The sequence below is a fragment of the Nerophis lumbriciformis genome, linkage group LG10, assembly GCF_033978685.3.
Source record: "Nerophis lumbriciformis linkage group LG10, RoL_Nlum_v2.1, whole genome shotgun sequence".
Lineage (NCBI taxonomy): Eukaryota > Metazoa > Chordata > Actinopteri > Syngnathiformes > Syngnathidae > Nerophis > Nerophis lumbriciformis.
The window spans coordinates 19,934,599-19,948,754 of NC_084557.2; the positions used below are offsets into that span (position 1 = coordinate 19,934,599).

The 14,156-nt window shown below is 39.9% G+C and overlaps 1 protein-coding gene across 4 annotated transcripts in view; it reads right to left on the bottom strand.

Annotated features, from left to right (window-relative positions):
* The window catches only part of mtss1la (MTSS I-BAR domain containing 2a), a 77,534-nt gene that overhangs the window by 12,869 nt on the left and 50,509 nt on the right, over positions 1–14,156 (bottom strand). For all 4 annotated transcript variants that reach the window (XM_061970105.2, XM_061970108.2, XM_061970106.2 and 1 more), the window contains 6 exons: positions 11,324–11,408; positions 11,086–11,177; positions 7,323–7,397; positions 4,854–5,011; positions 1,718–1,825; positions 1,496–1,593 (listed from right to left, as the gene is read on the bottom strand). In XM_061970105.2, coding sequence (XP_061826089.1) covers positions 1,496–1,593; positions 1,718–1,825; positions 4,854–5,011; positions 7,323–7,397; positions 11,086–11,177; positions 11,324–11,408 — 616 coding nt within the window. The remainder of the gene's footprint in view (positions 1–1,495; positions 1,594–1,717; positions 1,826–4,853; positions 5,012–7,322; positions 7,398–11,085; positions 11,178–11,323; positions 11,409–14,156) is intronic.

The window sequence follows — 14,156 nt, forward strand, 5'->3', positions numbered from 1 at the left end:
TTCCCTCTATGCATCGGTTTCAGCAGCTGGGCACAACAGAGTGAACCATCTTGTCAGGCATTTCACTCTCTTTGTCTCTGTGGGTGGAGGCGTGTGGGGCTGCTAGCATACACACAGAGATGTTCAGCCTTGTACCGTAAATGTAAGGTAATGTAGTGAAAATGATCAGAATCACCTCCTAAATACAATTACTTGTTCCTTATCCCATTCCAGACACTTTCTAAAAGTGTAATGGTGAAAATTAACTAACTGTCAGACAGACAGACAAACCCTGGCGATCATAAAAACTGTAACCTCCTTGAGAAGGTAATACAAGACGTTTTATGGAAAATAGGAAGAGGAAAATTGTCAAAATAAGGGAAAAATACGCTGATACGCCTTGCAGACTGCTGTGCTGCTCCAGCAATATCAGAGGAGAAGATATTTTCTTTGTTAATAAAAGTACAAATTTGGGAAATTCACAAGAAACTACTGAAATGGGTGGAGAAGAAGGGCAAAAACGGGCTATGTGAATAGGTAAGTCAGTGATTCCCAATGTAGGATTATTTTTATGAAAAATAATGCATATTTGTTCATTCATCTACATAGTGAAATACTGTAGTGACAGGCAGAACCATTAATGTTAAATGGTAAATGTGTTGTACTTGTATAGCGCTTTTCTACTTTTTTAAGGAACTCAAAGCGCTTTGACACTATTTGCACATTCACCGATTCACACACACATTCACACACTGATGGCGGGAGCTGCCATGCACAGCGCTAACCAGGCCCATCAGGAGCAAGGGTGAAGTGTCTTGCTCAAGGACACAACGGACGTGACTAGGATGGTAGAAGGTGGGGATTGAACCAGTAACCCTCAGATTGCTGGCAATCTGAGGGTTAGTGCTATCCATGTTAGTGCTATCCATCGGTGCAATAAGAAAAACCTACAGTATAAATAGTAAGAAGTGTAGAATCCCTGTTTGCAGCACCTTTGAATGGTCGCGGCAGGTATTGCAATTAAAAAACATTTTTATTTTCTAACAAAACTTAATTGAGGGGAAGTTACAGTGGGTCAAGCAAAACAAGAGATGGTGCCAGCATGCACTTAATAGCGTCCTTTCGGAGAAAATGAGTGCATACATCTTTTATGTCTAAGGTTGAATTGCCGGTATACGTACAAGTTTGTATTTTTGTTTGTTTGCAAGATGTTGCCTGCTAATACGTTGTTGGACAATAAAATAAGTCATTTCGTTGTGCTAATTATTCACGACTTGCCAGGTCATCCAAAATGGCTTATCCTAAATTTAGACAGATAGGTATTTTTGCTTCAGACATCCATAGTTTGTCTTGTTTCAGTGTCACCCTTTTGAATGCCATTCAGCCTGATGACAACGTTCATTGGTCTCCAGAGTCGTGATATGATAAAGGTGTTAGATAGCCAATGTATCAGACATGCACCACGAAAATAAAGGAAGACAGTTGAATAATGTGCATGTGAGTGTTTAGGGTGTACCTGCACATACTGCTCTTTCTGGAGCTGATGCTGCTGGGGGAGGAAGGAGGTGTCTGATAGGACCAGGTAAAGTCTGAGCCTTTTAGGTCCCGGATCACCTGTGGCAACACAACGACATGGTATTAACACTGTAGCATATGAAAAGTGGCACAGAAAATTGGATGAATGGCCAGATGGTGGGTATTTTTACAGGTTTGGTTGGGATATTTTAATCCTTTCTACCTGTTCACTGGCTGGAGGGAGTTTGTGCGGGTCTTCAGTTAGCACTGTGAGGTCATCAACAATGGCCTGTAAGTGTGTTGTTTCTCCCAGCATGGCTATCTCAACATTCTGCAACGTAGACAGATATAATACTAATATTAGTCCAAACAGATGTTTTGTTAACATAAAGAAAACTTTAAGGGCCTGATTTACTAAGATCTAAATACACCACTCAAAACAGCGTGTGCAAGCTATAAAATAGCGTGTACTATTAGTGGGGGTGTTGTGTGTGCTCTACTGCAGTGGTCCCCAACCACCGGGCCACGGCCCGGTACCAGTCCGTGGATCGATTAGTACCGGGCCGCAGAAGAAATTAAAAATAAATTAAAAATTAAAAAAAAAAATGTTTTCATTTTTTTATTAAATCCACATAAAAAACACAAGATACACTTACAATTAGTGCACCAACCCAAAAAAACTCCCTCCCCCATTTACACTCATTCGCACAAAAGGGTTGTTGCTTTCTGTTATTAATATTTCTGATTCCTACATTATATATCAATATATATCAATACAGTCTGCAGGGATACAGTCCGTAAGCACACATGATTGTATGTTTCTATGACAAAAAAAAATAATTCCAACCCCCCCTCCACCCCCCACCCCCCATCCCCCAACGCTTGAAAAATGTTCAAGCGTTGACCGGTCCGCAGTTACAAAAAGGTTGGGGACCACTGCTCTACTGTACTATTGAGGATTTTGCATGTACCATACGGGGTATTGCCACAGAGACACTCTCATTTGCTGCACATTCATGTTATCATGCTACGATCTGTGGCGTTTTGCTATGTTTTCAAACAAGCAGGAGACATGTACCACATTTTATGGGCATTTTAGAAGCAGTCCTGCAGTGCATTGACAATGACACCACTTTTTTTTTTTACCACTGAATGTGCGTGAGAGGGAGGATGCACTTATCAGAATCAGAATCAGAAATACTTTATTAATCCCTGAGGGGAAATTAAAAAATTAATTATGTGTTTAAGAATGACAAAATGCATATTTCAAGACGTTTTTATCATATAGATACATGTTAGTAATATATATACTTTGCGAAAACACAAACTTCATAAAAAAATACATTAGATGACACCAAAATGCATCAAATGAATTAGCTTTAATCAGCCCCTTAAGTCATCTAGCAGATATTAAATTATAAAAGGATGTTGCTGCATAGATGATGTGTCTAATATTTTTTTAATTTCTGACCATTCAAATACGTTGAAACGTACACATAGGACAGATGATTTTCTGTCCATCGTGTGTTTTTGCAGTGCGAGCACTCCTAACTCAGAGCCGTGTGCGTAACTGTGTCAGTCTGCACGTCCTTTTCAAACGTGAAAGTGCGCTCTCAAAACGGTAATGAGTGTTGATAAATCACATTGCGTGTGCTGTATACCGTATTTTCCATACTATAGTGTGCACCGGTATAATAAAAAAAATTAGAAGAATAAAATATTTATATACTAGCCGCAACAGACTATCTGTGTTGGCCCTGTGATGAGGTGGCGACTTGTCCAGGGTGTACCCCGCCTGCCGCCCGATTAAGCGGTAGAAAATGGATGGATGGATGGACTATAAACCGCACATATATATGTTGTGATCTAAGTTATTTATACCGAAAAACATTTTAAATGTTTTTTACATACCTTAATTGTTTCCAAACGATGCCTGTAACACGGCATTAAAACGGCTGATCAAACAAAACAGAAGTCATCGTCATGGACCCACTAGTTGGGGAAGCTTGCTCTCCAATCAGCTAAATAGACTCAATAACTCCACAGTGACGTTTCGGTGAATTTACTGAGGAATTTGTGAAACTGAAAAAATACAAAAAAGAATGCCATTGTAGGTTAATAATACTAACACAGACACTCGTAAACGTGTTAGCATATTACCGTATTTTTCAGACTATAAGTCGCAGTTTTTTTCATAGTTTGGCCGGGGGTGCGACTTATACTCAGGAGCGATTTATGTGTGAAATTATTAACACATTACCGTAAAATATCAAATAATATTATTTAGCTCATTCACGTAAGAGACTAGACGTATAAGATTTCATGGGATTTAGCGATTAGGAGTGACAGATTGTTTGGTAAACGTATAGCATGTTCTATATGTTATAGTTATTTGAATGACTCTTACCATAATATGTTACGTTAACATACCAGGCACGTTCTCAGTTGGTTATTTATGCGTCATATAACGTACACTTATTCAGCCTGTTGTTCACTATTCTTTATTTATTTTAAATTGCCTTTCAAATGTCTATTCTTGGTGTTGGGTTTTATCAAATAAATTTCCTCAAAAAATGCGACTTATGTGTTTTTTACCTTCTTTATTATGCATTTTCGGCCGGTGCGACTGATACTCCGGAGCGACTTATACTCCGAAAAATACGGTAGCTAATGCTAACGACGCTAGCTTCGTTACATTACTATAGCACGTACAAATATGCATGAAACCACTCCTACAGACATCACACTTGGAACTGTTTAGTAAGTATGAATAGTTTTAGTTATATTTTAAAACGTGCAAAAGTTGCTCGAAGTGTTGAATAAAGAATCCATAGGAATAGAAACGTTATGGATCAACAGCACTTGTATTTCCGGTTTAAAGCACAAAACTGAAGGAAATACTGTAGACGCAGCCCCTGCAGTGAGGGAACTTATCCAAAAGATGCCGCCACAGCACAAACAATAACACACCTTTCCAATGTCTGCCTTTGTTTTATGAAAACTGTTTGATCAATACAAAACATTATAGCCAAAAGCAAACAAAAATCCATAAATTCGAAGCGCTATTATAGTCTGCAATTTACGGTAATACATTTGCATTTTCTCCTTCCAGTATTGTCGGTGTTTTGATACTCAGCATGCTGTATATTCTGCATATTAATGAAGACAGATGCAAAATGGATTGCATGCCTCAATCTGCTTAGTTATAAAGAAACAATCCACTTTGCACACGTTTAGTAGATCAGCTTTGTGTGTGCTATTAAGTTTGCACGTGTTTTAGTACACGCAAACCTTTAATAAATCAGGCCCTAAGTATTTATACTAAGTGTAAAATGTCATCTTATGTACAGGTTTCTCACCACAACAGGCTGCAGCAAGTTAATGAATGCACAATAGCGCCCTCTCTCTTCCATTAGGGCTCTGCGCACAGCCTGCTTCTCCGTCTCTTCCATGAGCAGGTACAGATCGCTGACGTCCTGCATGGCACTGTCCAGCTGTGGGCGTAGGTTACCCCGCCCTGTTATAGGCGTGTGTGCAGAGACACAGAAGACGGGGTAGAATGAGGGAGTGGGAGTGAGGACGGCAGGAGGGAGCCAAATATGATAGGAAATCATGGGGAGTGGAGACAAGCGTGTAAACAGCGTAGCAGAGAAAGGAGGAGAGGCAAAAATAAAAGATGATTAGAAAACACAGTGACAAAGTGCTTGTTTATTCGAGGGGTTCATGTACATGGTAATGGGAGGACAATGATGCATGTCAGAGATAATGACTGGTGATGACTTGAAGACCCTCAAATGTATGTGCAATATGGGGAAAAAATAAGCTAATCAAGACTACATTTTACTGTGACGTTAGGGGAGATGAACAAAAGCACAAAAGCATGTAAGAAAGATGTGATGAAGATCAATGAGATGCCACTTTGTTTGGATTTGAATGTACAAACACTGCCAGTTCAATGCATACTAATTTCAAGACTATATTATGAGCAAATATACTGCATAATGATGTGAGTACTATTTAAATTGTTGTTGATGGATTCAAAAGCAGCTTACACTTATATATTTGCCTAACTTAACTCGGTTTTTGTACACCCCAGGGGTTCTGTATGAACATCCGTGGGTGTCTAGAACAAATTAATTGGATTTGCATTATCAATTAAGGGAAAATATTGATCCGGTTTTTGTTCCATTCTGTTTTAGTCTGACCTTTTCGAACAGATCGCTAATTTTAAAAAACTATGTACCGCTGTAGCTATTTTGTGACTAGTATTTGCAGAACACATGACGTTTTGAAGTTAACGGCTTCACTATATCACCAAATTAAAAATATTGCATATTTCAAGCATAAAATGGCTAACTGAACTAACATTATCCATATTACAGTATCAGAACACACTCTTCAGTATAATGGACACTGATTGGCTCAGCCCCAATCAGCATTACTAAATAGGATTAAAAAAGTGCAAAGGTAACTATGTGGGTTTTATTTCATTTCTAGAGGGCTCTCATGATATTAAAAACCATATTTAGAATGTCGTACACAGTTGTTTTTTTTGTCCTCGACATTATTTGATTTTTAATTAATAGTTCCTACTCTGCAGAAATGTACCACGGTCAGGTCCTACACAAATAAATAGTGATGAACGAGGTATTACTGTACATTGTTAAGATTCAAGATTCAAGATTGTTTATTGTCATATGCACAGTCAAACAGATAGTTTGCCGTACAATGAAAATCTTACTTTGGTAGTCCACCCTTCAACAAGTCACACAGTACTTAGCTAAAAATAAAAATGTATATACAAGGCACAGTAAGTAACATAACATTATTGCACATTCTGATTGACAGTCAACAGTATAAATATGGAGGTGACCTTGGGTCACAGCAGCAGTTAAAGTGTCTTTAGTGATCAAATTAGGCACATTAAAGTGGTGCAACTGTACCTAATATTGTGGCCAAAAAAGACAATACATGTCAATGGAAAGGAGCCTAATTGGAAGGACACAAATTGTGGGATGCTGATTAGCAAAAAATATTTTTGGATATGTAAATATTTTGTATTAACAATTGTATGTTGTTCTTTTTGTTGTCTAATCTTAAACAGTTTTGTGGTGAAAATGAAATTTCATTGTATTTGTGCGATGACAATAAAGAGCATATCGTACATACACCGTTTTAATGTTATGCTCAGCTGTTTGTTACAAGTCCCATCGCACCAATTATGTTCTATTTATCATGTGGCGTCCGCCATCTAAGTTGCGTATTTAGTACAAACAAGGGTCCTCTGTATTTTCAAATGTAAATGAAACATACGTATTAATTTTAAATGGATGAGGCGGACCCATACTTTGTGTATTTAACTTTGTCAACTGAGGTGAAGGAAGTTTGTGGTTAGCCTCCAACGTACAACATTTTATGTGACTGGCAGTGTGATGATGGTCGTGATGCCTTCAAGAACTAACACATGCATTTCTCATAAACTAAGCCGAGCAGACGTACCGATAAGCTCTAAAGTTGGGGAGGGGGAACATGGCCAGACAGAAATCAAAGAGGGCAGGGATCAGGCAGGGAGAGAGAAGAACAAGCAATGTTAGCGATGTCAAATCAGGACAAATTGGATGTTTGACAAAGCTGTGCCAAAAATATAATAATGCAATTTTGATTACAAGCAGTAGTGGAGTAAAGACATTATTTTAAACACTAGCTAATACAAATTATAAAACCTTTGCAGCAGCCTCTAAATCTGTGCTAGTTTTGGTGTAACTCCTGCATCAAACTCAAGATGGCGTCAGTTCACTTACTGTACAAGACACAGCACACAAACTCACCTTTTCTTGCTTTTTTCTGAAGTTTGATGGTATCCAATGACTTCCGTTTAATTTCTTGACGAGCCCGCTTATATTCTGTCAAATGTCAGACACAAAGACCGTCAAATATGCAGTGCATCTGGAAAGTATTCACAACTCCTCACTTGTTCCACATTTTGTTATGTTACTGGCTTATTCCAAAATGTAATACTTTCATTTTTGTCCTCCAAATTCTACAGACAATAACCCATAATGACAATGTGAATTATTTGTTGTTTTAATTATGCAAATGTACTAAAAATAAAAACATTTAAAAAATGTGTGTACCTCATACTTGCCAACCTTGAGACCTCCGATTTCGGGAGGTGGGGGGTGGGGGTAGTGGGTGGGGGACGTGGCTAAGAGGGGAGGAGTATATATATATATATATTTATTTTATTATATATATATATATATATATATATATATATATAAATAAAAGAAATACTTGAATTTCAGTGTTCATTTACACATATACATAACACTCATCTACTCATTGTTGAGTTAAGGGTTGAATTGTCCATCCTTGTTCTATTCTCTGTCACTATTTTTCTAACCATGCTGAACACCCTTTCGCAGGTACCCAGAAAGGTTTCGAGTACCACCAAAAAAACTGAATCTCTGAAGACAGTATAAAAATCTGTGTTAAAGGTGTACAAATACTGTTTGTATAATAAGCATGTTATTGTTAACAAATGAGGGTTAAGAGTTCAGTAATAAAAAAATAAAAAAAGAATGTGGCTTAAGTACAGTTTTTTAATTGAGCTGCTGCATTTTTTGGTTGGGTTGTTTATTTATTTTGAGAAACTTCTACATTTCTAAAAGGGGAGGAATGTAATAGAGTGATCTATGTTTGTCTGTTGCCATCTCCTGGTGAATGTTGGCTATAGCGTACTGGGGTTACTTTTTGGTTGGCCAACGATTTACGTGGTGTTGCGCACCTGACGTCAAGTGTGTGAGTCTGTTCTGAAGTCTACAGTAAAGAGACGTACTTCATCACCTCGCCTGTTTATTGCCTCCAACTCAATATATTACAACAACATTGCTGTTTACGGCAGATGAACTGCTTTACGGTAGAATAAAACATGACTGCTGTTGTTGTGTGTTGTTACCGCGCTGGGAGGACGTTAATGAAACTGCCTAACAATAAACCCACATAAGAAACCAAGAACTCGCCCTCGATCATTCTACAGTTATAACGTGTTTGGGCAGGCACGCTGTTTGTATTGTGGGAAAGCGGACATGAATACAGGGGGAGGGACGATAAAAACAACTTTATTAGAAAAAAAATAAAAAATAAAAAATACAAATAAATAAATAAATAAGAGACACCTAGGGCAGGGTCAGTTTGGAAAGGCTAATGTGAAGAGGTGAGTTTTTAGGGTGGCTTTGAAGGTAGGGAGGGAGGGGGCATCTCTGATGTGCCTGGGGAGAGCGTTCCAGAGAGAGAGGGCAGCCACGGAGAAGGCCCTGTCGCCCCAGGTTCGGCGCCTGGTCTTGGGGACCTCCAGGAGGCCGGCATCACTAGACCTGAGGGAACGGGACGGGACGTGTGGCTGGAGGAGGTCAGAGAGGTAGGGTGGTGCCAGGTTATGGAGTGCCTTGTAGGTGATGATGAGTATTTTAAAGGTGATTCTGTATTTGACAGGCAGCCAGTGGAGGTCATGAAGGACAGGTGTGATGTGCTCTCTGGAGCGGGTTCCGGTGAGCAGGCGGGCAGCAGAGTTCTGGACATATTGCAGTTTGTTGAGGGTTTTGGAGGTGATGCTGTAGAGGATGCTGTTGCAGTAGTCTAGCCGGGATGAGATGAAGGCGTGGATGAGGGTTTCGGCTGCAGAGGATGTGAGGGTGGGCCGGAGACGGGCAATGTTTCTGAGGTGGAACAATGCAGTTTTGGTGATGTGGTTTACATGGGGGAGGAGTGAAAGGGTAGGGTCGAAAATTACACCTAGATTGCGGATGTGGGTGGAGGTAGTGACAAGGGAGCCGTCGATGTTTAATGAAAAGTCCTGAGTGGAGCGAGTGAGGGAGTCGGGGCCAATGATAATTATTTCAGATTTGTTGCAGTTGAGTTTTAGAAAGTTTTTTTGCATCCAGGTTTTTATGTCTGTGAGGCAGGTGGTGAGGGTGGAGTGGGTGGCTGTGGTGATGGTCGTGGTGGAAATGTATAGTTGTGTGTCGTCGGCATAGCAGTGAAATTGAAGGCCGTGGTGTCGGAGGATCTGACCGAGGGGTAGGAGGTAGATGGTGAAGAGTAGGGGGCCAAGTACTGAGCCCTGGGGGACGCCGTGGGTGACTGGGGCAGTGGAGGAGGTGCAGTTGTTGGTTGAGATGAATTGCTGACGGTCAGAAAGGTAGGATTTCATCCAGGAGAGGGCAGTGCCGGATAAACCAAGGGAGGAGTGGAGGCGTGTTAGGAGGATGGAGTGGTTGATGGTGTCGAAGGCAGCACTGAGGTCGAGGAGGATGAGGATGGAGAGGGAACCAGAGTCGGCGGAGAGGAGGATGTCGTTGGTGACCTTGAGGAGGGCAGTTTCTGTGCTGTGGAGTGAGCGGAAGCCGGATTGGAACTTTTTGTATAGGTTATTGTGTTTTTGAATACGATGCCACAAGCTTGGCACATCTATCTTTGGGCAGTTTCGCCCATTCCTCTTTGCAGCATACTAGGGCTGGGCGATATGGCCTTTTATTAATATCTCGATATTTTTGGGCCATGTCACGATACACGATATATATCGCGATATTTTGCCTTAACCTTGAATGAACACTTGATGCATATACCGGTAATCACAGCAGTATGATGATTCTATGTGTCTACATTAAACATTCTTCTTCATACTGCATTAATAAATGCTCATTTTAAACTTTCATGCAGAGAAGGAAATCACAACTAAGTCAATTTAGCAAAAGTGTATTTATGAAACAGTTATTAAGCTGTGGCACAAACATTCATGTCATTTCAAAACAGAAAGTGCAAGATTGTCAGAGACATTTTAAAACAAGCTATTAGTGCACTTTTTACTCAGTGGCCTAGTGGTTAGAGTGTCCGCCCTGAGATCGGTAGGTTGTGAGTTCAAATCCCGGCCGAGTCATACCAAAGACTATAAAAATGGGACCCATTACCTCCCTGCTTGGCACTCAGCATCAAGGGTTGGAATTGGGGGTTAAATCACCAAAAATGATTCCCGGGCGCGGCCACCGCTGCTGCCCACTGCTCCCCTCACCTCCCAGGGGGTGATCAAGGGTGATGGGTCAAGTATTGGCCTGGTATTCTCCAAACATGACGCCTGGCATTCACACAATATAGTTTCTCATTGTCTGAGAGTCTTTCAGGCGCATGTTGGCAAACTTTTTACGAAGAAATGGCTTCCGTCTGGCCACTCTACCATACAGATCTGATTTGTTGATTGCTGCAGAAATGGTTGTCCTTCCGTAAAGTTCTCACAAGTTGGGAAAGTCCACAGAAGAATGCTGTAGCTCTGACAGAGTGATCCTCAGGTTCTTGATCAACTCCTGACTTGACTAAGATGAATGCAGCAATTTTCACATGGTCATTATAGGGTATTGTGTAGAACTTTAAAGACACAAATGAATGTATTCAATTTTGGAATAAGGCTGTAATAACACAACATGGAAAAAGTGAAGCTTTGGGAATACTTTCCGGATGCACTGTACTTCACCATATTAAATATATTTTAAATTGACTTTACTTTCTACGTCAAACTAATCTTCATATGCATCTCACCTTTGGCATGGTCCTTGTCCAGCTGATTAGCGGTCTTTTTCCACTCTTCTATTTTGTCCTGAAGTGGCGTGACCAGGCCTTCCATTAGAGCACTGCAGTGATGAGGACACAGTTAGAAATTGAAGGACGTGTTGCAAATTGCTTTATCTGTCACTAGGAGAAGAAGGTCAGATGAAATGGAATGGGACCTAAGGCCACTAATCCCACTCAAGGCCAGAGAAGATAAACAAACACTTACTTGGTAAAGTGGCGTAATTTAGCCTCAATGCTGCGATGTCGCATGCACATCCTAGTCAGGGCGGAGCCAATATCTCTGGTGGCACCTTGAAAAGACAACACAAACATTGACATTTTAGCCCCATAGTGCAGTGGTTCTCAAATGGGGGTACGCGTACCCCTGCGGGTACTTGAAGGTATGCCAAGGGGTACGTGAGATTTTTTTCAAATATTCTAAAAATAGCGAAAATTCAAAAATCCTTTATAAATATATTTATTGAATAATGCTTCAACAAAATATGAATGTAAGTTCATAAAGTGAACATCAAATCAAGTAGGCTATTCCATTCATTACAATGCAACAATGCAATATTCAGTGTTGACGACTAGATTTTTTTGTGGACATGTTCCATAAATATTGATGTTAAAGATTTCTTTTTTTGTGAAGAAATGTTTAGAATTAAGTTCATGAATCCAGATGGATCTCTATTACAATCCCCAAATAGGGCACTTTAAGTTGATGATTACTTCTATGTGTAGAAATCTTTATTTATTTATTTATAATTCACTTGTTTATTTTTCAACAAGTTTTTAGTTATTTTTATATATATTTTTTCCAAATAGTTCAAGAAAGACTTTTTTTGTATAACAAATGAGCAATATTTTGCACTGTTATACAATTTAATAAATCAGAAACTGATGACTTAGTGCGGTATTTTACTTCTTTATCTCTTTTTTTCAACCAAAAATGCTTTGCTCTGATTAGGGGGTACTTGAATTTTAAAAAAATTCACAGGGGGTACATCACTGAAAAAAGGTTGAGAACCACTGCCATAGTGTATACATCTCTAAAAATATGCAACATATGACTTCCTTGGAACAGATTATTTTTTCTTTTTACTGTAAAACTGTAAAAAAAACCTGTAGTTTTTACCATAAAAAACTGGCAGCTCTGTCGCTAGAATTTTACAGTTTTTACAGTACATTACTGTAAATTAAAATTGGTACCACTGTTATTTTCACAGTAAAATCCTGGAAACTGAGTGACAAGTTTTTTTCCCCCTGTGAAATTGACGGACTTGTTTATACAGAATACAGTGTATGTTAGATTGTAGCTAAATGGCCCCCTGCCCTTGTATCAACCTGTGAGGCAGTTATGGCTAGTGTGAAGAGGTCTGTTGGGTTTGCTGGCGTTGTTTTGGCATGGCTCAAGCCGACAGTAATGTGTTTTGAATTTGCAATGAAGTGATTCAGGTGTACTTTGGAATGTTATTTATGACTGACAGAAAAAATGCACCTTAATCCTGGATTGTGGCTCTCTATTTCTTTCTCTCGCATACATTTTGTTAAGTACATCAAGATAAACTAATGAGCACTATATACAAAGTTCCTGTACCACCAAGCTTGTTTTCACCATGCAATGTTACATAAAAAAAATCAAGCAATCTTTTTATTTTTTTTTGCTGCCTGTATCTGAAACATCCCGGGCGAAACCTTCAAAATAAAAGCACATTCACAACTTGAATTGCCTTTAGTTTTGTCATTATGCGCTCTCAAATTTTAATATATGACTATTTATATCAACAATTAGATATGTTTCTGTTTACCGGTTTCCCACCTTTTTCTGTAAGGGGCGCCGGAAGTTGGCAGACCCGTCAGCGATCCTGTTCTGTCTCCCTGTAATGTATGTCTGCTCTTGAAAGGGATGGTGCTGAAAATTTCCCCTTGGGGATTAATAAAGTATTTCTGATTACTCCGGCTTCCTCCCACCTCCAAAGACATGCACCTGGGGATAAGTTGATTGGCAACACTAAATTGGCCCTAGTGTGTGGATGTGAGTGTGAATGTTGTCTGTCTATCTGTGTTGGCCCTGCGATGAGGTGGCGACTTGTCCAGGGTGTACCCCGCCTTCCGCCCGATTGTAGCTGAGATAGGCTCCAGCGCCCCCCGCGACCCCAAAGGGAATAAGCGGTAGAAAATGGATGGATGGGGATGATTCTGATAGTTGGTCAACCACCTCCTTGTCATCCTTGCAAAAACGTTAAAATACACGTCTTTTTTTTTTGTTTCCCCTCATCCTATCGACGCCCCTTTGAGCAGTGGTCTCCAACCTTTTTCTTTTAAAATAAAAATGGCAAGACCTACACATTTTTGTACCGTTTATTTTCATAGCTTTTTTCAACCCAGACAAAGGGAATAGGCATGTTTTGCCAGAGCATTAACAAAATGTTGGTACACACAACTCACAACTGAATGTTATATTTCAGTATACATTTCATTCAAGTACAATTTTTTTTATCATTATTTGAGCTACTTTGACAAAAAACAAAAAGGTGTTTTATTTGTATGATTGACAACATAATTGATGCTCCCTCAGTCGAATAATTTAAGTCCCATCTTAAAACTCATTTGTATACGCTAGCCTTTAAATAGACCCCCCCTTTAGTTGATCTGCCGTCTCTTTTCTGCTCTGCACCCTTTCCTGTGTGGAGAATTTATTAGGTGACCACAGAGGATTCGCTAGCTTTTCAAAGTCGGGACCCGGGGTGGACCACTCATCTGTGCATCAATTGGGAACGTCTCTGTGCTGCTGACTTGTCTCCACTCAAGATGATCCTCTGGTGGCCCCACTATGGACTGCACTCTCAAACTATTAACTAGATCCACTCGACTTACATTGCATCGGTCGCCCAGGGGGGGTACCCACATCTGCGGTCCCCTCCAAGGTTTCTCATTGTATCCCTTTGGGTTGAGTTTTTCCTTGCCCTGATGTTGGATCTGAGCCGAGGATGTCATTGTGAGTTGTGCAGCCCTTTGAGACACTTGTGATTAAGGGCTATATGAATAAACTTTGA